This window comes from Oryctolagus cuniculus, chromosome 11 (genome assembly GCF_051225735.1).
Source record: "Oryctolagus cuniculus isolate XC-2025 breed Fujian yellow rabbit chromosome 11, ASM5122573v1, whole genome shotgun sequence".
NCBI classification, from domain to species: domain Eukaryota; kingdom Metazoa; phylum Chordata; class Mammalia; order Lagomorpha; family Leporidae; genus Oryctolagus; species Oryctolagus cuniculus.
In genome coordinates, this window is record NC_142877.1 from 60087012 (window position 1) to 60113104 (window position 26093).

General features: G+C 52.7%; 2 protein-coding genes across 11 annotated transcripts in view; one reads left to right on the forward strand and one right to left on the reverse strand.

The window, feature by feature from the left end:
- Nucleotides 1–3: 3 nt before the first annotated feature.
- On the reverse strand, nt 4–13639 carry ARHGAP9 (Rho GTPase activating protein 9). Of its 6 annotated transcripts, none has more exons than XR_016216824.1 (18): nt 7995–8504; nt 7361–7697; nt 6848–7068; nt 5802–6026; nt 5535–5648; nt 5261–5335; nt 4962–5023; nt 4740–4830; nt 4470–4636; nt 4276–4374; nt 3893–4034; nt 3700–3807; nt 2952–3050; nt 2696–2773; nt 2494–2547; nt 2197–2331; nt 1793–1898; nt 4–397 (listed from the first exon to the last, which is right to left on the reverse strand). XR_016216824.1 is itself a non-coding variant. In XM_089308591.1 (18 exons), exons 1-18 carry the CDS (start codon nt 13544–13546, stop codon nt 226–228), a joined length of 2448 nt encoding a protein of 815 aa, XP_089164717.1. In that variant the 5' UTR covers nt 13547–13639; the 3' UTR covers nt 4–225. The 6 variants fall into 6 exon arrangements, 5 of the variants coding, with proteins under 5 accessions (XP_089164717.1, XP_017205973.4, XP_051688917.3 ...); XM_089308591.1 differs by lacking the exon at nt 7995–8504 and adding an exon at nt 13313–13639 and having other exon boundaries at nt 4470–4565; XM_017350484.4 differs by having other exon boundaries at nt 4470–4565; nt 5802–5918; nt 7995–8268.
- Nucleotides 12820–26093, forward strand: part of MARS1 (methionyl-tRNA synthetase 1) — a 20793-nt gene continuing 7519 nt past the window's right edge. For all 5 annotated transcript variants that reach the window (XR_016216823.1, XR_016216822.1, XM_002720913.6 and 2 more), the window contains exons 1-11: nt 12820–12953; nt 13728–13818; nt 13982–14060; nt 14139–14273; nt 15654–15729; nt 15937–16109; nt 16237–16343; nt 20335–20451; nt 20592–20795; nt 21229–21430; nt 22977–23051. Coding sequence is in view for 3 of the 5 variants with exons in the window: in XM_002720913.6 (XP_002720959.1) it covers nt 12845–12953; nt 13728–13818; nt 13982–14060; nt 14139–14273; nt 15654–15729; nt 15937–16109; nt 16237–16343; nt 20335–20451; nt 20592–20795; nt 21229–21430; nt 22977–23051 (1368 nt within the window). In the remaining 2 variants the exon portion in view is untranslated. The remainder of the gene's footprint in view (nt 12954–13727; nt 13819–13981; nt 14061–14138; nt 14274–15653; nt 15730–15936; nt 16110–16236; nt 16344–20334; nt 20452–20591; nt 20796–21228; nt 21431–22976; nt 23052–26093) is intronic.

Sequence of the window (26093 nt, forward strand, 5' to 3'; positions counted from 1 at the left end):
GAGTGCCGCTCTGTGCTGCTTTATGTGTTATCTCGGGGAAGGTGGCACAGGGAACAAGAGGTGTGGCTGGCTCTCCCAGGCCCTGCCGTGCAGCTCCCTCACCCCTTCCCAGCTTCTCCTCTCAAATAGTCATTCAGGAAACAGGATTCGAAGCAATGATCTCAGAACACCCTGCCGCCACCACCAAAGGGTGACCGAAGGACAGCTGCTCCCTTCCTTGCCTGGTCAAGGGAAGAGGCTGGCGAAGTCGGTGAGCATCAGCTGCACTACCTGCCCCGGATAGAGGGCGTGGGCTGCTGGATCCGATGTCTCCTGCTCCGGCCGAAACAGGGTGGGTCCAAACACAATTCCCAGGTTGTGGGGGGTCATGCGGTTCTTATCCGAGTGTGCTATCACCCTGCGGACACAGGCCAAGGGAAGGGGACGTGAGGCAGCAGCTTGCCACTCAAGGCAATCCAAGCCTTCGGAGGGTTGGCCAGGCGAGACTTCACTCTGGGACCCCTCCACGTGGTGGCTGAAGGATCCACAGAGGGAGCCCCCGCCAGAGGCCATGGGGATGGACCAGGGGAGACACGTTCAGGATACAACCTGAAGGTCCAGCCTGGGGTCCAGCTGCTGCTTCCCAGCTTCAGGGACAGTCCCTACAGTCCCCCTTGCCTGCAATCTCACACGCTGTGATTCAAATGACCATCCCCTTTCTGCAGACATGCCATCACTCCCACCCCAGCGGGAGACCAGGCAGAGGGAAGGAAGAGGTGAGATTTCCCTTGCTTCTCTCACAGCATCCCTGGGCTTGTCATCTCCTTCCCCCATTTGATGTTAACTTTCAAAGGCTTCAACCCTGGTAATAGGAGGGGCCTTCAAAAAACTGATGGAAAATCTGTTATTAACAAATATCTGTGCATTGAGCGGGGGCCTGGTGCTGTGGTGCAGCAAGTTAAGCTGCTACCTGCAGTGTTGGCGTCCCATATGGGCACCAGTTCATGTCCTGGCTTCTCCACTCCAATCCAACTCTCTGCTAATATTCTGAGAAAAGTAGTAGAAGATGGCCCAAGTGCTTGAGCACTTACACCGACATGGGAGACCCGGATGAAGCTCCGGCTCCCGGCTCCTGGCTTTGGCCTGGCCCAGCCCTGGTCATTGTGGCCATTTGCAGAGTGAACCAGTGGATAGAAGATCTCTGTCTGTCTGTCTTTCTCTCTCCACCTCTTTTTTCTCTCTCAGTAACTCTGTCTTTCAAATAAATAAATATTAAAACAAAACAAAACCTGTGCATCAAAAAAATTTTTGTAACACATAAATATCGTTTAATTTTTTTTCCATGAAATTTTTTTTCATTTATTTGAAAGGCAGAGAGATAGATGGAAGGACATGCAGAGAGCGCTCTTCCCTCTGCTTGTTCACTCTCCAAATGTCTATAAAAGTTGGGGCTGGTCCAGGCCAAAGCCTGGAGTCTGAAACACCATCCTTGTCTTCCATGTGGGCAGCAGGGATCCAAAGACTTGCGCCATCATCTGCTGCTATTCAGAGTATGCACTAGTGGGAAGCTGGAATGGGAAGTGAAGCTGGGACTGAAACCCAGGCTCTCTGATGAGGTGGACGTGGGTGTCCCAAGCAGCACCTTAACTGCGCCACATGCCTTCGCCTGATTCCCATGATTTTTTTTAAGTGCCTACTGTCTCCTCCACCTGTGCCTTACACTTCCCTACCTTCACCCCACCTGAACAGACTTCCTGCCGCATGCCGCCCTCCACCCTGCCCAGCATAAACGAAGTTGTTCAGTCTCTCTGACCTGCATAAATGCTCCAGGAGGTACCGCAGAGTATCATGGTTGGGCTTCGGCATTGAGCCTATTAATTCTTGTATTTGAGAGAGGCGCTGCTCTGATTCGGAGAGTGCTAAACTCACAGAGAGAGAGCAAAGACAGCATGGGAGTGAGGTTAGGGAAAGTGCTAGAACAGGGTGGGTCAATTCACCACTCTCCCTCACACCTGGGAAAGGAAGGCATCATTCCTCTACCACAGCTTTTTCACGTAACCCTTCTGTAGCCTCAGGAGTCAATTCTGTCCTCTAAACATGCACACACAAACGACAACTGGAGTTGGCACCTGAGTCCAGAGCTATTCTCTGTGTCAGAATGGGAACTTCCATGCTCGCCCCATTGAGGGTGTGACGCCCCAAGCTCCCAACTCTTACCAAGGGCAGCACGGAAATGGGGCAGCAGCGTGGGGGGCACCAAAGGCTGGGGCAGCTCCCGGAGGAAGAGCTTGAGAGCTCCGGTGACCACATGGATGTCTTCCCACTCAGCACTGTCCAAATCCAATCGCCCTTCTGGGAGGAGAGGGAGGTTAGCCCACAAAGGCCCAGAGGGACTGGGAAAGCCAGCAAAGGTGGGGATGAGCACCCTAACCCCAGGAGCAGCACGTGGGGGAATCCAGGGAGCAGGGAAAATACAGGAGGCGGGAGGGGGGGGATGGGGTTCCAAGTAAGTACCTTGTCCTGGCTGTTCTGGGAACACGTACCTCCCGTCGGAGGTGATGGCCCGCTCTGCAACATGGGTGAGGAGAGATCAGGAGCTCAGACATGGAGTTCCAGCCCGAAAGCCTCCCAGTCCCGCCAGCCCCCTCAGCTGGAGCTGCACGTGGCTCTGAGACGGGCCATTCTTAGCACCACCACCTGCCCCAAGCCTTCTCACCTCTGTCCACCAGGAAGCGGAGTTTCTGGACTACTGCCAAGTTCCCGCTCACCCGGTAGATGCCATCCACATCCAGACCTAGGAGAGGAGGCAGGGAGCAGACAGGGGCTCCTGTGCTCAGGTGCGGGTGGGGCAGGGCCCCTGAGGATCTGAGCGGGGAGAGGGGAGGGCAGGAGGAAGACCAGGCAGGAGGAGGTGGGGAGCTTCAGGTCTTTGCCTGCGGAAGGGGAGATACTGGGGCATCTGGGTAAATGACCTCTTTTATCCACAGCAGCAATGCAGAGCCGCACAAAGCTGGGTACAGTGTCCCCTTCCCGCTGGCACAGTGACTCCAGCTGGCAGCCGAACACCTGGTCTGGGGAGGAACAGTAGGAGGTGGGAAGCTAGGGCCCGCAGTCACTCCAGGAAGCCCTTCTCAGCCCCTCTTCCAGGTGGGACTGGCCTTCCTGCTGCTGTGCCAGGCCCGGGCAACGAGGTTCAACTCCCCGTCCCCTAAATCCTCTGGAGTGATTTTTTTTTTTTTTTTTAGTGGATAGTGAGAGAGAGAGACAGAGAGAAAGGTCTTCCTTTTTGCGGTTGGTTCACCCTCCAATGGCCGCCACAGCTGGTGCGCTGCGGCCAGCGCACCGCGCTGATCCGAAGGCCGGAGCCAGGTGCTTCTCCTGGTCTCCCATGGGGTGCAGGGCCTAAGCACCTGGGCCATCCTCCACTGCCTTCCTGGGCCACAGCAGAGAGCTGGCCTGGAAGAGGGGCAACCTGGAAAGATTCTGGCGCCCCTAGACTAGAACCCGGTGTGCCGGCGCCGCTAGGTGGAGGATTAGCCAGCCTAGTGAGCCGGGGCGCAGGCCGGAAAAGTGATATTCTCAGGAAACTCTGAGCCAGCTCTGGGAAGGGCAGCAGTTCTGAGCCGCGCTGCCACGCTCCCATCCAGGCAATGGGCTGATGCCTGCAAAATCAGGCAGGCAGGAAGGAGCAGTTAGTCCAGCAGGCACAGCCCAGCTCACCTCGAAGCAGTCCCCGCTCCTGCAGGCTTTGCAAAGGCGGTCTCTTGGCGATGAGCCGCTTTAGCTTGTTGCGCACTCGGTTCTGCTCAGCGCCTTCAGGACACCGACCTGCGGCGGAGAGGCAGGCGGAGTAAGTGCCCACAGCAGCCTGGCCGCCCGCTCCAGGCCCCGCCCTGCCCGGCCCGCCTCCTACTGGAGCTCCGGCGACCGCTGAGGCGCAGCAGCGGCTTGGACACCGGCTCCGACTCCTCTTCGTCGTCCTCCCCGGCGCTCAGCTCCCCCAGCTCCGCCGGGCCCGAGCCGGACAGACGCAGCTCCAGGGGATTCTCCCGATCCTAGACCCGGGCAGACGCGCGGGCAGAGTGGATCATATAGGAAGTAGGAAGAGAGAGGAGAAATCTGCACCCCCTCGCTTGAGGGAAGGAGACCCTTAACAGGCTGCCGGGGTCCCGAGGCCCACAGCACCCTAGCCAGCGCTCTACGCCCTGCCCCCTTCCGTCCTGACTCCTGTTGTTCCTCCCCGACTCCTTGGGATCCATCCTGGCCCCTCCCGCTCGCGTCCCCCACGCATCTCACCAGCCGCTCGATGACGGCACGCAGAGCGCGGTGCCAGGCGCGCAGCTCGCTCTCGTGGTCCGACTGCAGCAAGAACTCGTGGCCAGGGACAGTGCGGATCTGAGGGGCGGGTGGGGAAAAGGCTAGGGTCGGCGGCGAGGAGCAAGACGCGGGGAGACAGGCGCGGCTGCAGGGACGCGCGGGAGGGCACTCACGTGCAGGACGTTGCGGCGGCTGGACAGGTGGCGGCCGTGCGCCAGGGCCGCCCCGCGCAGGTCGACACTGCTTTCGGGCCGGCTGCCCGCTGGCCCCTGGCAATCAGGATGGGGGGAAACTGAAGCTCGGGCGCTGTTTCCCTTAATGCTTCGCTCTCACCTGATGGCTGTGAGGTGGGAGGCGTCCTCACTCCTTCAACTTCTCCGCACCGCGCGGGCGCCTCCACCCCGCGGAGCGGAAAGCAGCTGCGTCCCCTCCCGCACACTCACCCAGCCCGCGGAGGGCGCAGTCGGCGGTGGCTCTCGGTAGAACACTAGGCTGTTGCCCGCTAACACCACCCAAGACTGTCCCCAGTTCTTCCTGCGGGTCGGGGGCAGTGGCGGCAGTGCGAAGGTCAGAATACAAGCAGCCCGGCAGCGCGCTGTCCCTTCACCCCGCTGCACCCCGGTGCATCCAGCCCAGGCCCCTGCTCTCTTCCCGCCACCCCTCACCTGAGCTTGCGCCCGCCCTGGGCAATCTTGGTCATGTTGAGTAGGCCTGATTTTTCCACCTCCTGGGAACGGGACGGGAAAGAGCGGTGTCCGTCAGTCACCCTGTGCCCCCCACGGCGGCCACGCCTCTCCCTGCAGGGTCTTTTTTCTCCCAGGATTGAGTTCCCTTAAAGGTAGGGCCGGGAGGGCTGGGTAAGATGAGGGTACTCGGAAAGAAGGAGATATTTTTGAGGGGTAAAATTTGGGGAGTAGGGCAGGGAGGTAAGACGTTGACATTGACAGGGAAGCGGGAAACTCACGTGGGGGTCCTCCAGGAGCTGCGGCATAGGTCGAGGGGTCTGTGAGGCCGGAGGCTGCTGGAGCCGGGAGGTGCGCTGGCAGGGGCGGGGTGAGAAAGGGGATTGGAGAGCAGGTGGAGGAACTTTCCAGCCCGGGCCCTGGCTGGAGGGGAAGAGGGCTCCGGATATGGGTGAGAGGTAGGGGGTGTGGGGGGTTACAGAGGAGGTCTTGCCCAGGAAAGTCATTAAAAGGCTGGCTTTTTGCCAGCTCATTGGGAGGCAGGAGGCATCTCACCTGTGGATCAAGCAGTTCTGGGGTCCCCGTGTCAGATCCCGTGCCCTTTGCCTCAGGTTGCAGGACCCCGTTTTCTCTATTCAGGGGCTCCGTCCCCTCCATGGAGCCAGGATTCTGGGTCAGGGGAGGGGGAGATATAGCTTCTACACATCCGGGCGCCCTGTCAACCGGCTGCTGGCTCCCTCCCCACAATCTGCCTGTGAGAGGGTGCACACTACTTTGTGGGCCCTGAAGGGACTTGGGGCGAGCAGGAAGGCAGGGTCTCACCGTCTCTGGCGGGCGCCGGCGGCGAGGGGGCTTCCAGGACTTGCAGCCGGTCTGCGAGTTTACGTAGAAGCAGCGTCCGGAGTCGGGGTCCAGGTGCTGCTCCCAGACATCCAGTCTCTGCAGCGGGGCACAAGCGGGGCCTGGCGGCGGGGACCGGGGACAGCGGCGGAGCGCCACCAGGTTACAGTACACAGGGGGCTCTGACATGAGGGGCTGGGGTCCTGCCTGCCAGGAGAGCGTGAAGAAGGGGGTGGTTATTCCGCCTCGCCCTTCCTACGGTTCCCCCTCCTTACGCCCTCCTCTCCCCCCACCACCATTTTCTCACCACCAGCTCCCGGCTGGGGTGACCCAGGACTGGTGGAGAAGCCCCAGTCCCCGGCTGCTTTTTAAAAATTCTCTCCCTCACGGTCTTCTTTGCTTTTCTCCTCACTTCCTGTTGCCAACTTCCCTCCGCCCCCACCCCACCCCCACCCCAGGGCCGCAGGAAAGGGGAACAGACTCTTTGTGGGGGGGTGAGGGGAGCGCCCCACCCTCACATCCTGCAGGGTGAAAGAGGGAGAGAGGGGGAGAGGGATCAGAGATCCCAGCTGCGGGAGTGAGAGGGAGGAGGGGCCGTTTCCCTCCCACTGCTGAGAAAGTGGGAGGGGAGGGGCCGAGGCAGGCGGCTCCCTTTCCAAAGGGGACTTGCTGGTGCGGACAGATCCTGCCCTGGCCCTGGCCCGGGAGTAGGGAAGAAGGGGCTTCTTTCAGTGCTATTGGGCCAGGCTTCCTGTCCCCTCAGGGCCTTGGCTACTTGCAGCCCCTTCTTCGCTCCTGATTCGGCGGCTGCTTCTCCTCCCACTCTCAATCCTGCTGAAAGCCGGTCACCTCAGGCACCTTCCCTAATCATCTCAGCCTCTTTTGTGGCACTTAACTGTACCAGGGCCATCTCACTAGTGTGTGTCCCTTGAGGGCAGGGCTGCCATCTGTCCTGTTGGCCGCTGGGCACAGAACCGGGGCTAGCAGTGCCGGCCTTGCCGTGCTCCTTAAGAAGAGTGGTGACTCACCGTGCTGGCCTTGGCCGTGGTCAGCAAGTCTTCCTGGGAGAAAGATCTTCCTCTGGATCCTTCCTGGAAGGGCTTCCCGGGCCTGGACCTCAAATTGGCAACACTGACACTTCTATACATTTTGGGGGGAAGGGGAGGAGGCTGCTCAGATGCCTGGGCTGTGCTTGGGGATGCCTGGGACAGCTGCAATTCCTCCAGGGAGCCACCAAACAACTTCGGCCCTGGAAATAGAGGGACCCGGGTAGTGGGGGGAAGGGGCAGGTGATCAGACGCACCATCTTGGCTGGGTCCCCCATCCTGGAAATCAAGGAAAGCAGAGGGAGGCTGTGGAAAGTGACATGAGATCTGGCAGACTTGGGACCAGGAGAGGCAATGGGGTGAGGACAGCATGATGGGGATGAGGGGAAATAAGAGGAGGGATCAGCGGGAGCTTGGGAGAGAGGGAGCCTGCCAGTGACTCCCAGCAGCCAGGGTTGGGGGAAGGTGACAGGGGACAGCCTAGGGCTTACTCACCACCAGGAGTCCAGAGGGATTGGCTGGGGGTAGTGGTAGTTGGGCTCCTGGAAGGCATGGGTTCCTCTGTCACATAGGCAGCTGGCACAAAGACGGGTCTGGAAGTGGCGGGTGCTCCCAGGCGCCTGGCCAGCCACCAGTCCGAGTTGGTCTTTCGAAGTAGTAGGAACCTGTCCCCTTCAGCCAGAGACACCTGCCGGCCATCTGCCCCAGTGTAAGTAAAGGCATAGAGGGCACAGAGCTGGGACCTCTGGGAAGAGCTTCGGGGCCCCAGCCCTAGGCTGCCCCAGGTACTTGGCCACCACCGGCCAGACAGCATTGTGGCCAGCACTGCCACCTGTGAGAAAAAGGGGGTGTTGGAGATCCAGAAGGGTGCAGGGCTGACTGCCTTCAGGTAGAGGGACATGGGGCAGTGAGCAGTGTCAGGAGGGTGAGGACGGCAGCCTGGGGTAAGAGGTGAGGGTGAAGCGGGGGGTGTGGGAGAGGGGTCAGGGTAGGTTTTGGGGGCTGAGGACTCCTGTCTGTGAGGAAGTATATAAGTGAGGTGTGGGAGGATGTGGTCAGCAGGGCCGTGTGGCCAGCACGGCAGGAAATCAGAGGATAAGGCCTAGCTTGGTAATGTTCCTCCAAGTACCTTGTGGAGCCCCTCAGAAGATCCAGGGGCAGGAGCACGGGTCCTGGGTGCAGTGTGAGTCTTGCAGTGGCCACAGGAAGGAGAGGAGGAGACAGAGTCAGGGCTGAGAGGGAGCCACAGCAAGAGAGGCAGGACGCGATGACGAAGAGGAGGTTTGCGAGCCTCGCATTCAGTTTGCACAGGCATCACTGTTTCCGTTACCGAACACCTCAGACCTAAAGCTGCGTGCTTCCTGTGCACTCTCTGAGAGGCAGAGCCAAAGACACAGTAAGACCAAGTCAGAGAGAAAGAGAAAGTGGCTGGGAGAAACAGAGGTGTTGACGCAGCTCTGTCTTCCCAGCCCAGGGCGTGTTTTGGGGAGCTGAGAAACCTTGCCCTCATTCTGTACTCCTGTGTGGATACAGCCCCTGCAGTGTATGAGTTCATTCATCCACGCTCTTATCAAGGACTGGCTGAGTGCTCCCTGGATGCAAGGCGCCCTGTTAGGCCCTGCAGCTCAGCGAGGGGAATGAACCCTCTTGGAGTGGAAGGGAGATGCACCTCACCTTAACTAAGGATACTAGACTTAGGGATTCTAACTGAATGAATACTGTAGTTGAACAAGATGCTATGACAGGTAGATGAGGGACTGATGTCAGCTTCTCCCTGGTGGAAGGTGGGAACTGATCACCCCTGGATTGCCAGCTCTTTAATAGTTATTTATTTATATTTATCTAAGAGAGAAAGAGAAGGGGAGTGCCCCCATTTGCTGGTTCACTCCCCCCAAAATCTGCAAGGGCCAGGTGTGGGTCAGGCTGAAGCTGGGAGCTGGGAATTCAATCCAGGTGTCCCAGTGAGTGAAAGGGACCCATCCATCCACTTGAGGAGTAACCTGCTGCCTCCCAGGGTGTACATTAGCAGGAGGCTGGAATGGGGAGTGGGCCCAGGGCTTAAATCCAGTAATCTAAAAAATATTCACGTATTTGAGAAAAGGAGAGAGGGGAGGCAGCATTTTAAAATCCACCCTTTCTGAGCATGTTTCTGTTCCCCTTCTCTGAGGTTCTCCACTGCACAGTGTTCGGGTTTGGTAGGGAGGATTCCTCCCCTGGTGATATCACAGGGCCAGGTCTCCTCCATGACACGTGACCTGAGGGCTAGGTGGCCAGTGCCAGGTTTCTGCCTCAGATCTTTCTTCGTTTGTTCTACTGCCAACATATGTCAACCTTTCCTCTCAACCCTCCTTCCCACTTCCATTCTTCACTCGGCTGGTGTTTTTGTTAAGAGCTTCGGTCCCATCCTCTTCTGCCTTCTCCAAAGCTATTGCTTCTACACTGTAGCTTTTCTTTATTGCCTCCTTTCCATTAACCTTTGTTATTTGAAAGGCAAAGAGGCTGAGAGAGACAGATCTCCTAAATGTCCACAATAGCGAGGACTGGGCCAGGTTGAAGCCAGGAGGCAGGAACTTGATCCAGGAGTTTTATGTGGATGGTAGGGATCCAAGAAACTTCAAGGGAGAGCAGAGCCAGGGCACAACCCAGGCACCCTGATAGGGGATGTGGGTGTCCCAAGTGGTGATTTGCAGCTGCACCAAAAGCCTGCCCTTACTTTTTCTTCTTAATTATTCATTGGAAAGGCAGGGAGACAAAGAGAGAGACAGAAATGGTACGCTGCCCAAATTACAATAGCTGGAGCTGGGCCATGCCAAAGCGAGGAGCCCAGAACTCAATCTTGGCCTCCCACAGGTGTGGCAGGGACCCAAATACTTGAGTCATCACCTTCTGCCTCCCAGAATGTACATTAGCAAGAAGCTAAATCAGAAGTGGAGCTGGGACCTGAACTAGACACTGTGATAAGCATGTAGGTGTCCCAACAGGGTCTGCACTGCTGAGACGAAAGCTCAGCCAAACACTCATCCATGCAGTAAGTGTTCAACACTGAGCAGACAGTGCTGAAAACCTTAGCAGTTATCTCATGGAGTGAGGCAAAATCCGGTGCAAGGACCACTCTTCCACCTTCATCCCCCTAATTAGTGCAGGGAAAAGGAGTATAAATAGTTGAGAGTTGCTGCTCCTGAGGTAGAGAAAAGGAATCTCAGAAGGGAAAATCCATAGGTGGCTTTCAGATACATAGAGGCAGCCACTCTGCTTCCAAAGATAAGGGAGAGATTGTGATTGAAGCATGCAGTCAGAGGGGTCTTAATGAGGAGTGGATTCTCTTTTCCCTGAGTGAGTTAGACAGGAATATGGGTGAGTGAGTTAATTTCTTCATATGCAAGAATTTATATATATAAATAATATTTATGGCTTTTAAAAATATTTATTTTATTTGAAAGGCAGAATTACAGAGAGAGAGAGAGAGAGAGAGAGAGAGAGAGAGGTCTTTTATCCACTGGTTCATTCCCCAAATGGCTGCAATGGCCGGAGCTGAGCTGATCCAAAGCCAGGAGCCAGGAGCTTTATCTGGGACTCTCATGCGGGTGCAGAGGCCCAAGAACTTGGGCCATCTTCCACTGCTTTCCCAGGTCATAGCAGAGAGCTGGATCAGAAGTGGAGTAGCCAGAACTGGAACCAGCACCCATATAGGATGAGTTAATGCAGGCAGCAACTTTACCCACTACGCCACAGAGCTGGGCCCCTACTTTTTTAAATCCCAGTAGCTCTACCTCTTTAGCCTGGATGGTAACCTCCTAACTTGTTTTCTTATAGTTTAGCTTCTCTCCAGTCCATGCCTGGCACGACAGCCAGGTGATCTTTCTAAACACAATACATCTTGCACTCCTCTGACTTTCACTTTTTAAAGGCTCCTCATTGTCGTCAGAATAAGATCCAAGTTCTACAGTATGACTGACATAAACGCTCCCTTTCTAGCTTAGGCCTTTCACACTCCCCACCACAAACTCCACGCTACAGCCTTACATGATCCCTCATGCTCCTGAGGTGTGTGGAGATCCCTGATCCTTTGCACACATTGTCTACTCTGCCTGAACCATTTCTCCTCTCCATTCATTCCAATTTCCACCTCACCTACTCTTTCAGATCTCAGCTGAAAGGTCTGAACCCCTTTCACCACACTTTCATCACACTTTAAAGCGCATTCTTTTCTGAGTTCCCGGAAGTCTGTGTGTGCTGCTAAGGTAGTACCCCATATCATTTTTTTTCTTAGGAATTATTTATTTGTCTGAAAGAGTTTTGGGGGTGGGGAGATCTTCCTCTTGCTGGTTCACTATCAGATGGCCACAACGGCTGGGGCTGTACCAGGAGCCAGGCTTCTTCCGGGTCTCCCATGTGGGTGGCAGGGGCCCAAGGAGTTGGGCCATCTTTGGCTGCTTTTCCTAGGCCATTAGCAGAGAGTTGGATCAGAAGTGGAGCAGCCGGGCCATGAACCAGTACTCATATGGGATGCCGGTGCCGCAGGCAGAAGCTTAACCTACTATGCCACAGCTCTGGCCCCTCCATTTAAAAAAAAAAAAAAAGATTTATTTGGGGCTCATACTGTGGCTAGTAGGTTAAGCCTCTGCCTGCAGTGCCGGCATCCCACATAGGTGGCGTTTCATGTCCCAGCTGCTCCTCTTCCGATCCAGCTCTCTGCTAACGGCCTAGGAAAAGCAGTAGAAGATGGCCCAACTCCTTGGGCCCCTATACCAGTATGGGAGACCCGGGAGAAGCTCCAGGCTCCCAGCTTTGGATCGGCCCAGCACCGACTGTTGCGGCCATGTAGGGAGTGAACAAGCGGATAGAAGACCTCTCTCTGTCTCTACCTCTTTCTCTAACTCTGTATTTCAAATAAATAAAAAATCTTCATTAAAAATTTAATTAAAAGCTATTTTCCACTGAAATAAAAAAACTCAGAACTTTCGTAGAGGTTTTTGCAAATTAAATGAATTAATATATGTAAAGTGCTTAGAACAGTCCTAGCTCATAATTCTATTAGGTATTAATTCTTAAAGCGATACAAAGATGAGTAAGGGTCCTTTCTCAATTTCTAACATGTGTTTCCTGGCATAACATATACTTGTTGCCAAACACTTAGCCTTCTAACCTTACCTCCAGTGGACATTCTTCCTTCAGATTTTTCTCTTCCCTTCGATGAGATTGTCTAGCTGTAACTGTGTAGACCTACAGATTGCTGATAAATCAGTATTTTAACTAGCCACACTCTTCTTTGTTGCTGGGATACCCACACTAACTTCCAGTTTGTTGCTGAAGTAAGATCATAATAACTCTTCTGAAACTCTAGGGGCGGGCATCAGACCTAGTGGTAAAGTCTCCGGATGCCGCACGACTGCCTACGACTGCGCACCCTGGGGACTACTCGTGGAGTCTCAAGTAGTTGGGTCTCTCTCACTCACGAGGGAGACCTGGACGCAGTCCCTGGCCCAGCCGCAGCTGTTGCAGGAATTTGGAGAGTGGATCGGCCGATGTGCGATCTCTCCTCCGCTCCCGCCCCCCGCCCTTTTCTGTCTCCCTCTCAAATAAAATAAAATATTCAGATCCTTAAAAACGAGAGTTGGCCATTACGAGTAGCTTCTATTATGACTTGGCCACTTCATCCTCCACATCGACAGAACGAGAAACGGCCACGGTTTCTGTCACAGCCCTGAGGACCAGAGGATAAACTCGCAGAGTCCCCTCCGCTCCTGAGCCCGGCACCAAGAAGGCGCCGCTCTAGTACCGCGTGTGCAGTCTCTCCGTCTCTATGGTCGCTTCCTGTGCGCCAGTGTTGCATGATGGGAGAAATAGTCTACTTTCCGGGAGCGCGGCGAGAGCCTCGGCTTAATACAGAACTGCATTTCCCGGCGGGCTTCGCGGCGGCCGCTCAACTTAAAGGCGGGAGGCCGGTTCCGGTTGCATCAGCGTGGGGTGCCCGGCGAAATGAGGTTGTTCGTGAGTCCGGGCTCGCCTGGAAGCCTGCCGGTGCTGGCAGCGGCCGGGAGGGCCCGGGGCCGAGCAGAGCTGCTCATCAGCACCGTAGGCCCCGAAGGTACTCGTGTTGGTACTGGGGGTGGTGGTGAATGAGGGGGGCGGGACCGGAACACGTCTGACACCCTGCAGAAGTCGTCCCCAAACCTCCGGTCCCCCCCCCCCCCCGTTCCGTTCCCTTGATCTCAGCGCACCCTTAATTTCTAGCCTGTCCATTTTTGTCTTCCAAACCCCGCCTTACTCCCCAAAAGCCGGTCTCCCCTTCCCAACCTTTCCCCCGTGTCTATGAACCATCCCACTTCTCAGACACCCAACCTTTCCCCCGTGTCTATGAACCATCCCACTTCTCAGACACCCTTAGCCATTCTTAAAAGATGCCTCCCTCCCACCCAAAGCACCCGCACACTTCTTTCTGTTTACCTTTTCTCTCTCTAGGCCAGTGTCTGGGTGGCTTTTGAACGATTCTCTTGTCAATCCTCCAATTTCGTTTTTCCAGCGTGATTTCCGTTCATTCTTCCATATTCTAGTTGCTTTTAGTTGTTCCCGTTCTGGGCTGCAGCACTGCCCCAACGCCACCAGCTCCTCTCTGCAATCCCCATCTGTTGTTTCCAGCTGCCAGTGTTGGCCGAACACCTGCTGGTCTCTCCAGCTCATTCTAGACCCGCCCCCTTTCGGTGGTCCTATCCTGGAACCTCCACGTTGAGACTGCCCATCTCCCTTCACTGAACAAAGCAAGATTGTTCACATTGATCACGTTTTTCTTTTCTTTCTTTCTTTCTTTCTTTTTTTTTTTTTTCCGGTCCTGTTTTTCACCCATTTTCCTCTCCTGCATCAGAGTGTGTGGTCCCGTTCCTGGCCCGGCCTAAGGTCCCCGCCTTGCAACTGGATGGTGGCAACTACCTCTTCTCCACTAGTGCAATCTGCCGGTCAGTATTGGTCCTGTGGTGTGGGGAGATGGATGAACCAAAGCAGGCCTCGCTGTCTTTTTTGTGGCCTTACTTGCAACCGTCATTTCACTGAGGCGGGAGAAATGGGCTGGACAGACGAGGCTCCTCTAATTGTGTCTTTGGCTGCTGTCTCCCTGGGCAGATACTTCTTTCTGTTGTCTGGCTGGGAGCAAGATGACCTCACCAACCAGTGGCTGGAATGGGAAGCCACAGAGCTGCAGGTGGGGCTGAAGCACGGGGGATGGCAGGCAGGTCCTTGCTCGGCATGGCCGTCCTGACCCATGTCCCCTGCGTTTTAGCCAGTTTTGTCTGCTGCCCTGTACTATTTAGTGGTCCAAGGCAAGAAGGGGGAAGATGTTCTTGGCCCAGTCCGGAGAGCCCTGACTCATGTTGACCAGAGCTTAAGTCGGCAGAACAGTCCTTTCCTGACTGGGGTGAGTTGACTTTGAGGCGGGGACTGCAGAATGCTGCAGGTGGGAGGTGGCTAATGGTTACTTAGCATGTTCAGTCCTCAGCACCAAGGCTGGCGTTGTGCTGCAGTGGCTCAGGCTGCCGCTTGTGGTGTATAGCATCCCATTTCCAAGTCTGGTTTGAGTGGCTGCTCTGCTTCTGATCCAGCTCCTTGCTAATGTGCCCGGGAAGGCAGTGGAAGATGGCCCAACCTGCACCCATGTGAGAGACCAGGATGGGGTTCTGGCTCTTGGGTTTGGCCTGGCCCAGCCCTGGCTGTTCCAGCCATTTAGAAGATGGATGGAAGATCTCTCTCTGTTGATCTGCCTTTCAAATAGATAAAATAAATCTTTTTTTTTTTTTTTTTTTTTTTTTTGACAGGCAGAGTGGACAGTGAGAGAGAGAGAGAGACAGAGAGAAAGGTCTTCCTTTGCCGTTGGTTCACCCTCCAATGGCCGCCGCGGCCGGCGCGCTGCGGCCGGCGCGCTGCGGCCGGCGCACCGCGCTGATCCGATGGCAGGAGCCAGGAGCCAGGTGCTTTTCCTGGTCTCCCATGGGATGCAGGGCCCAAGCACCTGGGCCATCCTCCACTGCACTCCCTGGCCACAGCAGAGGGCTGGCCTGGAAGAGGGGCAACCGGGACAGAATCCGGCGCCCCGACCGGGACTAGAACCCTGTGTGCCGGCGCCGCTAGGCGGAGGATTAGCCTAGTGAGCCGCGGCGCCGGCCGATAAAATAAATCTTCAAAACAAAAACAAAACCTTAGCGCTGCCACTTACTAGCCGAATAACATTTTTTATTTAAATTTTTATTTATTTGAAAGGCAGAATTACATAGAGAGGAAGAGACAGAGAGAACAAGAGAAATCTTTCATCTGTTGGTTTACTCCCCAAATGGCCGCAATGGCCCAGGCTGTGCCAGGCCAAAGCCAGGAGCCCAGGCTTCTTCCACGTCTCCTATGTGGATACAGGGACCCAAGTACTTGGGCCGTCTTCCACTGCTTTCCCAGGCACATTAGCAGGGAGCTGAACTTGAAGTGGAGCAGCCAGGTTTCAAACCAGCGCCCATAGGAGATTCTTGCATCCCAGGTGGCGGCTTACCTCGCTAAGCTACAACACCAGATCTAGCAGTGTAACATTAACAAACCACTTCAACTTTCTAATTCTTAATTTTTTTCCACACATGGGGTGGGGGTACTAGTAATATCTCATTGAGTTATTGTGAGGATTGAGCTAGATAATATAAAATGCTTAACAGAGTCTTTGACATGTAGTAAGTGCTCAGTAAAGGTTAGAAAGTATTATTAATATTGAGAAAAAAAGCTGAGCTTCTCACCTGTTCACCCTTTTCTTTCCCTAACAAAGGAGACAGAATCTCTAGCTGACATTGTTTTGTGGGGAGCACTGTACCCCTTGCTCCAAGACCCAGCCTACCTCCCAGGTGAGACCTGCAGCTCCGGGAGCTTGGTGTAGGGGTTGTAGAATGAACAGTAGAATATTGGCCCGCCTGACAAGGCAGCTACAGCAGGGGATGGCTGAGGGAGCTGGGAGAGTGGCTGGAGAAATCTCACAGAGCAGGGAAGAGGTCCCTGCCTGCCCAGTCCAGCTCCTCACGCCTGCTGATTCCCTCTTCCCCCCATGCCCACAGATGAGCTGGGAGCCTTGCGCAGCTGGTTCCAGACACTGAGCACCCAGGAGCCATGTCAGCGAGCTGCAGAAACTGTGCTGAAACAGCAGGGGATCTTGGCTCTTCGGCCCTACCTCCAAAAGCAGCCCCAGCCCAGCCCACCTGAGGACAAGGCTGTCAGCAATGAGCCTGAGGTTTGGGACAGAGCCCTGGGGAGGTTGGGAGGTGCCCCCTAACCTTTTCAGTTCTTGGAGAGTGAAGATAGAGTTTCTGTGTCCTGGGGGCCCCCTCACTGGTGAGGGGTTCTGTCTGCTCTTCTAGGAGGAGGAGCTGGCCACCCTCTCTGAGGAAGAGATTGCCGTGGCTGTCACTGCCTGGGAGAAGGGCCTGGAGAGCTTGCCCCCGCGTCGGCCCCAGCAGAATCCAGTGTGAGTGGCTACAGATGAGTGCGCTTAGAAATGTTAATAGACAGGAACAAAACAGACGGGCCCTCTGATTTCATGGAACTTTGAGTCTAGTGGGTAGGTATTTAAAAAACGATCAGAAAGATGTCTAGTTGCAGATTTTAGTAGATCATGATGGTAAAGGACAGGATACAATGAGAGAAAACATCAGGAGACTTAGAGGTTTTTTTTTTTAAAAAAAATTGTTTATTTATTGAAAGAGTTACAGAGGGAGAGAAGGAGAGGCAGAGAGAGAGGGAGGGAGAGAGAAAGAGACAGAGAGAGACCCAGATGGCCACAACAGCCAGAGCTGGGCCGATCCAAAGCCAGGAGCCAGGAGCTTCTTCTGGTCCTCCCACACAGGTGCAGGGGCCCAAGGACTTGGGCCATCTTCTATTGCTTTCCCAGGCCACAGCAGAGAGCTGGATCGGTAGAAGAGCAGCCGGGACTCGATGGTGGCAGTTTTACTTGCTACGCCACATCACTGGCCCTGAGGCTTCTTTTAAAAAGTAAAGATTTAGAAGATGAGTAGGCGGCAGTTAGGCAAGGGTAAGGATGGGGAAAGGGTGAAGGGTCAGGATGGGGAAAGGGTGAAGGGTCAGGATGGGGAAAGGGTGATTCAGATAGAGAAACCCTAAGGTGCAAAGGCCCAAGGGGCAAGAGTTTGTGTTTTTAAGGAGTTGATCAGGTCAGTGACTGCAGGCTGCTTGGTCTAGAGGCAGATGGGTCAGGGTGAGCTTTTAGGGGGAAGCAGGGCTGAGAGGGTGCCCGCGCCCACCTGTGTGTCCTCGTGCGCACTGCCTCTCCTCCCTGGAATGCTGGTGTGCAGCTCTGCCAGCCCGGAGCTCTGCCAGCCCGGAGCTCTGCCCTGTCCTTCTCAATGCAGCGTGAGACCTCTCATGGTTGTCACTGCCTCATCGCTTGTCTGTTTCCTCAGTAATTTCTAAGCTTATTGAAGAGCAGGCCTGTTTCTTTCCTTTTGTGGGGCCCAGGTGCTTATGTGCAGGGTCAAGCATTTAGTAGATATTGATAAAGTTTGAGTGAATGAATGGAAGTCCATTATGTATTCATTTGCTCATTTTGAGTAGTTTTTGAGTATTGTGGATTCATTTTAGAATTAAGCACTTTGAACTCGTAGTGAATGAAAGATAGACTTTTGCAGGTGTTCATACAGGCAAACATGTTTAAAAATATAAGTGGAGGGTGAGACAATGGATATTGAAGACCCTCTAGGCAGACTAAGTGGTCTTACCGATTTTCATCTCAGGCTGGAGTGTGTGCTTGCCTTCCGTGGACCCTTTTTCCCACTTCGCAGCTCTCTGTTGCTCTGATCCCAGCAAACAGTTACATGAGCACAGTGAGCCTCCCTTGTCCATGATCTTGTTTTGTGTGTTTGTTACGTGTGGTCAACCATAGTCTGAAGACTATTAAATGGAAAATTCTAACCAATTCACAAATTTTTTTAAAATTTTTATTTAAGGTCTACAAATTTTATGTATTTCATATGTACAGATTTAGGAACATAGTGATACTCTCCACTCTAGTGTCCTTCCCACCCACCACGGGTTTCAAGTATCTTTTTTCACGGTACATTTTTGTAATTTTTAAAAAAGATTTATTTATTTATTTGAAAGTCAGAGTTACACAGAGAAAGGAGAGGCAGAGAGAGAGGTCTTCCATCCGATGGTTCACTCCAATTACTTAAGCCATCACCACTGTTTTTAGTACCCTCATACTCTGTTTATTGCTATCTATACACACCTATGCTCAAGCTTACTTTATAAACTAGGCACAGCAAGACATTAACAATAACTTTTTTTTTTTTTTTTTTGACAGGCAGAGTGGATAGTGAGAGAGAGAGACAGAGAGAAAGGTCTTCCTTTTTGCCATTGGTTCACCCTCCAATGGCCACCACAGCTGGTGCGCTACAGCTGGCGCGCTGCGGCCGGCGCACCGCGCTGATCTGAAGGCAGGAGCCAGGTGCTTCTCCTGGTCTCCCATGCGGGTGCAGGGCCCAAGCACTTGGGCCATCCTCCACTGCCTTCCCGGGCCACAGCAGAGAGCTGGCCTGGAAGAGGGGCAACTGGGAAAGAATCCAGTGCCCCAACCAGGACTAGAACCTGGTGTGCCAGCGCCGCTAGGTGGAGGATTAGCCTATTGAGCCGTGGCGCCGGCCCCATAGTTTTTTTTTTTTTTTTTTTTTTTTTTTTTTTTTTTTTTTTTTTTTTTGACAGGCAGAGTGGACAGTGAGAGAGAGAGACAGAGAGAAAGGTCTTCCTTTGCCGTTGGTTCACCCTCCAATGGCCGCCGCGGCCGGCGCGCTGCGGCCGGCGCATCGCACCGATCCGATGGCAGGAGCCAGGAGCCAGGTGCTTTTCCTGGTCTCCCATGGGGTGCAGGGCCCAAGCACCTGGGCCATCCTCCACTGCACTCCCGGGCCACAGCAGAGGGCTGGCCTGGAAGAGGGGCAACCGGGACAGAATCCGGCGCCCCGACCGGGACTAGAACCCGGTGTGCCGGTGCCGCTAGGCGGAGGATTAGCCTAGTGAGCCGCGGCGCCGGCTCATAGTTTTTTTATTATATGAATTTTCTGTGAATATTTTGAAGTTTCTTTATATGCATAGATTGCTTCAAAAATTTTTTTTGCACCAAAATAAACTTACCTTTCAATTCTGTTTTCCATGAACTTTTTGAGGTACTCTGGTGTATGCCTAGGTTCAGTAGGATCTGCAGGTTTAGGCAGCCACAGGGAGGGGTCTTATGATGTGTCCCCCACAGATAATGGGGAGTTACTGTAGAACAGAATGTTCCCCGCTGCAGGCAGAACCCAGAGCCTGCTCACCTATATGTCTGCTGCAGTAGTAAGCACACTCGTGCGAGAGGTAATGGGGAACTGAACAGGAGCCATGTGTGAGAAAGGCAGAAGTGGTTAGGGGCTTGGGGTATGAGAAAAATTGAGTGGGAGGCTGATTGTCAGTGAAAGGTTTTCCTGAAGCAGCAGATTTCTCAGTTGGATTTCAGAGAAAATTGTGGTCTTCAATTATGGGTAGAAAGGACAGTGCACGCAGGGAAAGCTGTTGTGAGGAGATCAGCTGTCGTATGTGTTAGAAACTAGACAGGCCATCTGCCTGGGACTGGCAGCAGCTTGGAAGAGGCAAGGTTAATGTGAAGGCATTGGGAGGCAGTGGTAACTGGATGAGAGAATAGCTGGGAAGATGACAGGCATTTAGGTGAGGTGTCAGTGCTATGGAGGGAGGGGGCTGGCAGGGTGTGTGCAACTGAGCTGTCCAGAGCGATACAGTATGAGGAAGGAGTACTGAACTGAGTGCCTTGAGATGTTTAGATAGATTGAGAAGCTGACTAGGAATGATCCTGAAAACGTGGGGAGGGAAGGGGCTCTGTGGAGGCAATAGCTGGTGCCTGTTGGTTTACGTTATTGGCCACGAAGAAATAGATAGAGGTTAGGGAGGGGGGAGTCAAGGGGCCTGAACGGGCTTGGTGAGACTTGTACAGGGTGATGAGCTGCAAGAATTTCAGAGAGGGACTGGAGGCAAGGTTGCATAGCACCTGGGAAACAGGGGAGAGGTCAGCGCTGGGCAGTGCTCCTAGGGATAGCAAGAGACAGATGATGGACAGTCTAGGGAGACTTGTCAATACTGGGGAAGTTTGAATGAATGAGAAAAGAACCAGTTGTTAGTGAAAGACGTGGAAACCAGTGGTGGGATGAGTCTCCTTGATAGCAGTACGTAAGGCTTGCTTGTGTGATCAGGGCCCTGTGCTTGCAGCTCTCGGGGCTCTGCAATCTATGGTCGTGGGGGACCTTGTGGTCCCGTGGGCTCTTGTGAGGAAAGACTTCAGATGTACTCGTGCGAGAGCCTGTGACTGTGGAACGTCTGTGTCCGTGTGTTCTGTGTACTTTGGGTCTCTTGACCCTTGCATCCCCTCCATGGACTTTCCCTTCCTCCTTCCGTGCCAGGCTGCCTGTGGCTGGGGAAAGGAACGTGCTCATCACCAGTGCCCTCCCTTATGTCAACAATGTCCCCCACCTTGGAAACATCATCGGTTGCGTCCTCAGTGCAGATGTCTTTGCCAGGTGGAGCCAGCTGCCAGGGGATGGGGGAGGGACCTCCTGTGGGGGGTGTGGGCCTCTGGGATGCCTGGTGGATGGGGACTGAGGAGAACCTTGGCACAAAAGACCAGCTGACTCAGGGCCCTCTGATGGCCATTTACCAGGTACTCTCGCCTACGCCAGTGGAACACCCTCTATCTGTGTGGAACAGATGAGTATGGTACAGCCACAGAGACCAAGGCTATGGAGGAGGGCCTGACACCCCAGGAGATCTGTGACAAGTACCACATCATTCATGCTGACATCTACCGATGGTTCAATATCTCATTTGATATTTTTGGTCGCACCACCACTCCACAACAGACCAAGTAGGTATCTTCTAACGAAGCAGAGATGGAGGTTGAAGGCTGGGGCTGGGGACGGTGACAGTCGCTTGGAGGTGGAAGGAAGATGGGTTGCTATCTGGGCATTCTGCTTAAACACAGGATCTGAATAGAGCCCTGAAATTTATCCCGTGTGCTGGTGTCCAGGCATTGGCGAGGGGATTCATTGTGTGCAGAAGCCTGACCAATGGCCAGGGTAGCCAAGAAGAAGCCTTAAACTTGAGGGACGAGATTGTGTGTTTGCTCGGGGAATATGCATGAGGGCACTGGACTCAGCCAGTAAACTCTAAAGAGTGGCCTTGGGCTGGCTGGGCCATCTGCCTGATTTCTCTGGGTTTGGGTCCCTGGTTGGAGTGGCAGGAAGAGGGGTGCACCACTCCTCTGGCTGGCTCTCCTTGTCCTTTGCTTACCTTGCCAGGATCACCCAGGACATCTTCCAGCGGTTGCTGTCTCGAGGTTTTGTGCTGCAAGACACTGTGGAGCAACTGCGGTGTGAGCGCTGTGCCCGCTTCCTGGCTGACCGCTTTGTGGAGGGGGTGTGTCCCTTCTGTGGTTATGAGGAGGCCCGCGGGGACCAGTGTGACAAGTGTGGCAAGCTCATCAATGCCATCGAGCTCAAGGTGAGAGCAGAGTCTCCAGGGAGCCTGGAAGGCCACAGTGCATATTTTTAAGGCCCAGTCTGGTCCCAGTGAGGATTTTTATTTTAACATTTAAGACCTTTTACCAGTAGCCCTTTCTGACCCATTTCAGCAACTCGTCATTTCAAGTGAAACTTTCTGAAAAATGCTTATTGAGCACTCACTGTGTGCTTAGTGCTCTGCCAGGAAGTAGACACGTGTTTACTCACTCACCCTCTGCTGCTCCTTCAGGCTAACCGTTCAGGCTTGTGTGGCTCTTTCTCTTCTCCATGAAGACCTTCTGTCTTCAAGTCTGCATTTGCTCACTGGCTAACTTACTTATTCGCTCATTTATTTGACATACATTTTTTGAGTCCTTATCCTAGGCCGGTTCTAGGTGTTGAGGATCAGGCAGTGAATAAGGTGGACTCTTACCTGCTACAGGGAGGAGACCAACACCACCCAAGCAAATAATCACAGTCACCTCCCAGTGTCTGGGTGGGGATTGGTTCCAGGACTCCCTGTGGATGCCAGAATTAACTGATACTCAAGTTCCTTTTATAAAGTGATGTAGTATTTACATGTAACTTACGTACATTCTCCTGGATACTTTGAATTTTCTCTAGATACTTACATATACTTATTTGCACTAACAGTGCAAATGTCATAAGTGGTTGTTACAATGATGAAAGGCAAGCTGCTGGGTGGAATGTAGATGGGAGGGAGGCAGGCGGGAAGTGGGGAGGAGGGTTTGAGATGCATGTTCTAGGGAGGACTCTAAAGAGCTGGATGGCCTGGAATTTGGGGTGGTGAAGAGAGAGATGAGTTTGTGACTGGAGCGCTTGAGGTGACGGGAGCACCATCCGCGTGTGAGCAAGGAGAGCAGGTTTTCAGGTGGAATGCAGTGGAAGTGTCAGGTTTGTTACGCCCAGGATGCTTATTGGATGCCCAAGTAGAGCTGCTAGGTAGGCAGTTGGGTGTAGACACGTGGAGTTCAGGAGGGATCGTGAGAGAGGATCTTGGGTAGAAACCCGCTGGGAAGTTTTCTCTCGTTAGCCCCGCCTGTTTACTCCTTAGGCCTTCCTCCTTCAGAGTTTATGTGTCCACTTTACCACTCAGGTAAAGTGACCTCTTGCTTTGTAAAGCTGTGCCCTGGTTTCTTAGGTAAGCCCTCCGTCCCTAGTCTGATTGGAACCTCCTCAAGGAGAGGGGACGTGTGTCGTCTCTTTGGTTGTCCTTCTTCCCCTTACCCAGCTCGGGACAGTGCAGTGCTGTGTGCCTGGCCTATGCTCAGGGAATGCTTTTTCCTCCTCTGGAGTGGTAGCAGTGTGATGGGAAACCGGGAGGAATCAGTGTTAGCACTGCAGCCTTGAGTCTCCAAGCTGAGAGAGGGCCACATGACCAGGGAGTGTGAAGCTAAACCAGACATCAGCCTGAGGGGCTCCTCCCTCTGTGTCCCTGCGATTGCCCAGACAGCTCCCCTTGACCTGCAGTCCTGATCTTGACCTTGGCCCGCCCGTCACCCCTTCTCTGGACTCTCCTTTCACAGAAGCCGCAGTGTAAAGTGTGCCGGTCGAGCCCTGTGGTGAAGTCCTCCCAGCACCTGTTCCTGGACCTCCCTAAGGTGGGTAAGCCTTCAGTCCCGTCTCGGCCACAAATACTGCTGGCCAGTCGAATGTTTTCAGTTTCTATGGAAAGTTGCCTGCTGTTATAAAGAGATGAAACAGATGCAAGGGCACAAAGGGAAAGCTCAGGCCACCACTGCTCGTTCCCTTCTGTGTCTGTTCTGAAATACACACAAGTATTGTTTTGTGTAACACCAGTTATATCAGGGCTTTCATACTCCTTCTGCGACCAGCTTGCTTATGCTTTGTGCTACATCTTCACCAGTCTTGCATATTAGGAAGTTTGTCTTTTTTTCTGTTCTAAAATTTATTTGGAAATGATTTCAACCTCACAAAGGTACAAAAGTAAACTTGCTAGAACAAAGAACACCATGTTCTTTTCTTTACCCAAAAGACACTCGATGTGCCAGGTACCCGGATTCAGTTAAGACTTTGCTTCATTTGCTTTAGCATATTTTCTCTCACTCTTCTCCATAGATACCACATAGTTGTTGTTGTTGTTGTTCTTCTTCTTTTTTTTTTTTTGAAAAGCAGAATGATGGATTGTCCATTTGCTGCTTTAATTCCCAAATGGTCGCAATGGCTGAGGCTGGGCCAGGTCAAAGCCAGGAGCCTGGAACTCCATCTGGGTCTCCCACATGGATGGGCAGGTCCTGAGTAGTTGGGCCATCATCCCCTGCTTTCCCATGTGCATTAGCAGGGAACTGGATCAGAAGTGGACCGCCTGGGATTTGAACCAGTGCTCATATGGAATGCACTGCTGTGGTGGCAGCTTAACCTGCTGTGCCACAACACTGGCCCCTCCAGCTCTCATTTTAAAGTAGAATATTCTTCATTTTTGATTTGTTGGGTGTTTCCTCATGGTTAGATCTGAGTGATTCCTTCTGTTGGAACACTATTGGGCTGTCATTGGTGATGACAATTCTTTTAATGAAGGTGCTACTCAGTTTCTGTACTGTATGTGTTCCCCCCTTACTACTGATGAGCAGTCTGGGCATGCACCTTTTCCTACCATGCAGATGCTGTGCTTTAGTATTCATCAGTCATTTTTTTTTTTTAATTTTTTTTTAAGATTTTGTTTATTGGAGAAGTAGAGTTATAGACAGTGAGAGGGAAAGTCAGAAAGGTCTTCCACCCGCTGGTTCACTCCCCAAATGGCTGCAACAGCTGGTGCTGATCCAATCCAAAGCCAGGAGCCAGGAGCTTCTTCTGGGTCTCTTATGCTAGTGCAGGGTCCAAAGGACTTGGGCCATCTTCTACTCCTTTCCCAGGCTCTAACAGAGAGCTGGAGCGGAAGAGGAGCAGCTGGGACTAGAACTGGTGCCCTATGGGATGCCATAGCATCAGCCCCCATCAATCATTCTTACTCCAACCACTCTTCATCATGTGGATTTTCCAGCTCTACCACGTCCCTCTACATTTACTCTTTTCCCTTGTATATTTTTTTAGTTATCTGTTTTCAGTGTAGACTCATGGAGTCCTATTTTTCCCCTACTCCTGTCCTAAGTGATTTTTATGGTCAGATTGTCCCTTATTTGGCAGTTGGGGAACTGGCCTCTGCTCCTGAGATACCCTACTATCTTTTTTTTTATTATTATTAAAGATTTATTTATTTGAAAGAGTTACACAGAGAAAGGAGAGGCAGAGAGAGAGAGAGAGAGAGAGGTCTTCCATCCGATGGTTCACTCTCCAATTGGCTGCAACAGCTGGAACTGCACCGATCTGAAGCCAGGAACCAGGAGCTTCTTCCAGGTCTCCCACGCAGGTGCAGGGGCCCAAGGACTTGGGCCATCATCTGCTGCTTTCCCAGGCCATAGCAGAGAGCTGGATTGGAAGTGGAGCAGCCAGGTCTTAAACTGGCGCCCATATGGGATGCCGTTGCTTTAGGCCAGGGTGTTAACCTGCTGCGCCACAGCACTGGGCCCCACCCTACTATCTTTTAAGTACTTCCTTAATTTCTGGAATAACAAGGTTCTTCCTCACTTTCCCTCCTTTCCTGTTCTACCTTCCTTCCTCCCAGCAGGGATCCTGATTTCCAACAAGCATCAGCACGGTTTCTCGTTTGTTCAATCCTGCAGTATTCCTGTAATGATTTTAGCATTGCTTCACCATACTTCTTTGAAGAAAACCTACTGACTGGGATTTGTTGGCAGTCTTGACTCCTCCAGACCTAGGGGATACAGTCAAGTGATGTGTGCAAAGTTTATTTGCATTGAGGGATTTCCAAAAAGCTCATGGAAAATTAAATTTCAACTTTTCTGGGGTGTGTGTGTGTGTGTGTGTAACTAAATTTATCTTTAATCCCATTTTCCATGAACTTTTTGAAGGCCACTCATTTTTCTTCTAAGTTAATATGTAACATAATGTATATCTTCTGTTGCATTTTGCCTTTTTCACTTTATATATCCTGGAAATTGCTCCATTTTAACTCCTAGAGATCATCCTCATTTTTTCATTGTTTTTTGATTTTTGGGACAGAGAAACAGGAGATAGAGATCCTCTGATACGGGATATAGGTATTCCAGTCCTTGGCTTAACATACTGCCACAGTGCCCACCCCTGGGTACCACAGTTTATTCCATCAGATTCCTAATGTTTGATATTAGGTAGTTTTCAGTCTTGTAAAATGACATAATACTACATATAATGGCATATAATGCAGACCTTGTACATAGGTATTTTTGCATTCTTGGAAGTTTCTGTAGCATAAATCCTTTAAGTGTGATCATTTGCTATTTGGAGGATAAAAATGCATGTACAGTGTAGTACGGGATTGTCCTCAGTGGTTATGGGGTTGTGCTACCACCCTGTACTCAACCAACAGCATGTGAGTGTGCCTGTGACCCTGAGCATCGTTAGGCTTCAGGAGCTTATCCCTTCAGTGACATGGTACTTAGATGGATGAAGCCCATAACCCATCCCTTCAAAAATTTATCTTTCCTTTTCTGCTTACAGAAGTGGTAAAATCTTGTGTGTGTGTGTGTGTTTTTTTTTTTTTTTAAGATTTATTTATTTATTTGAAAGGAGGCAGAGTTACAAAG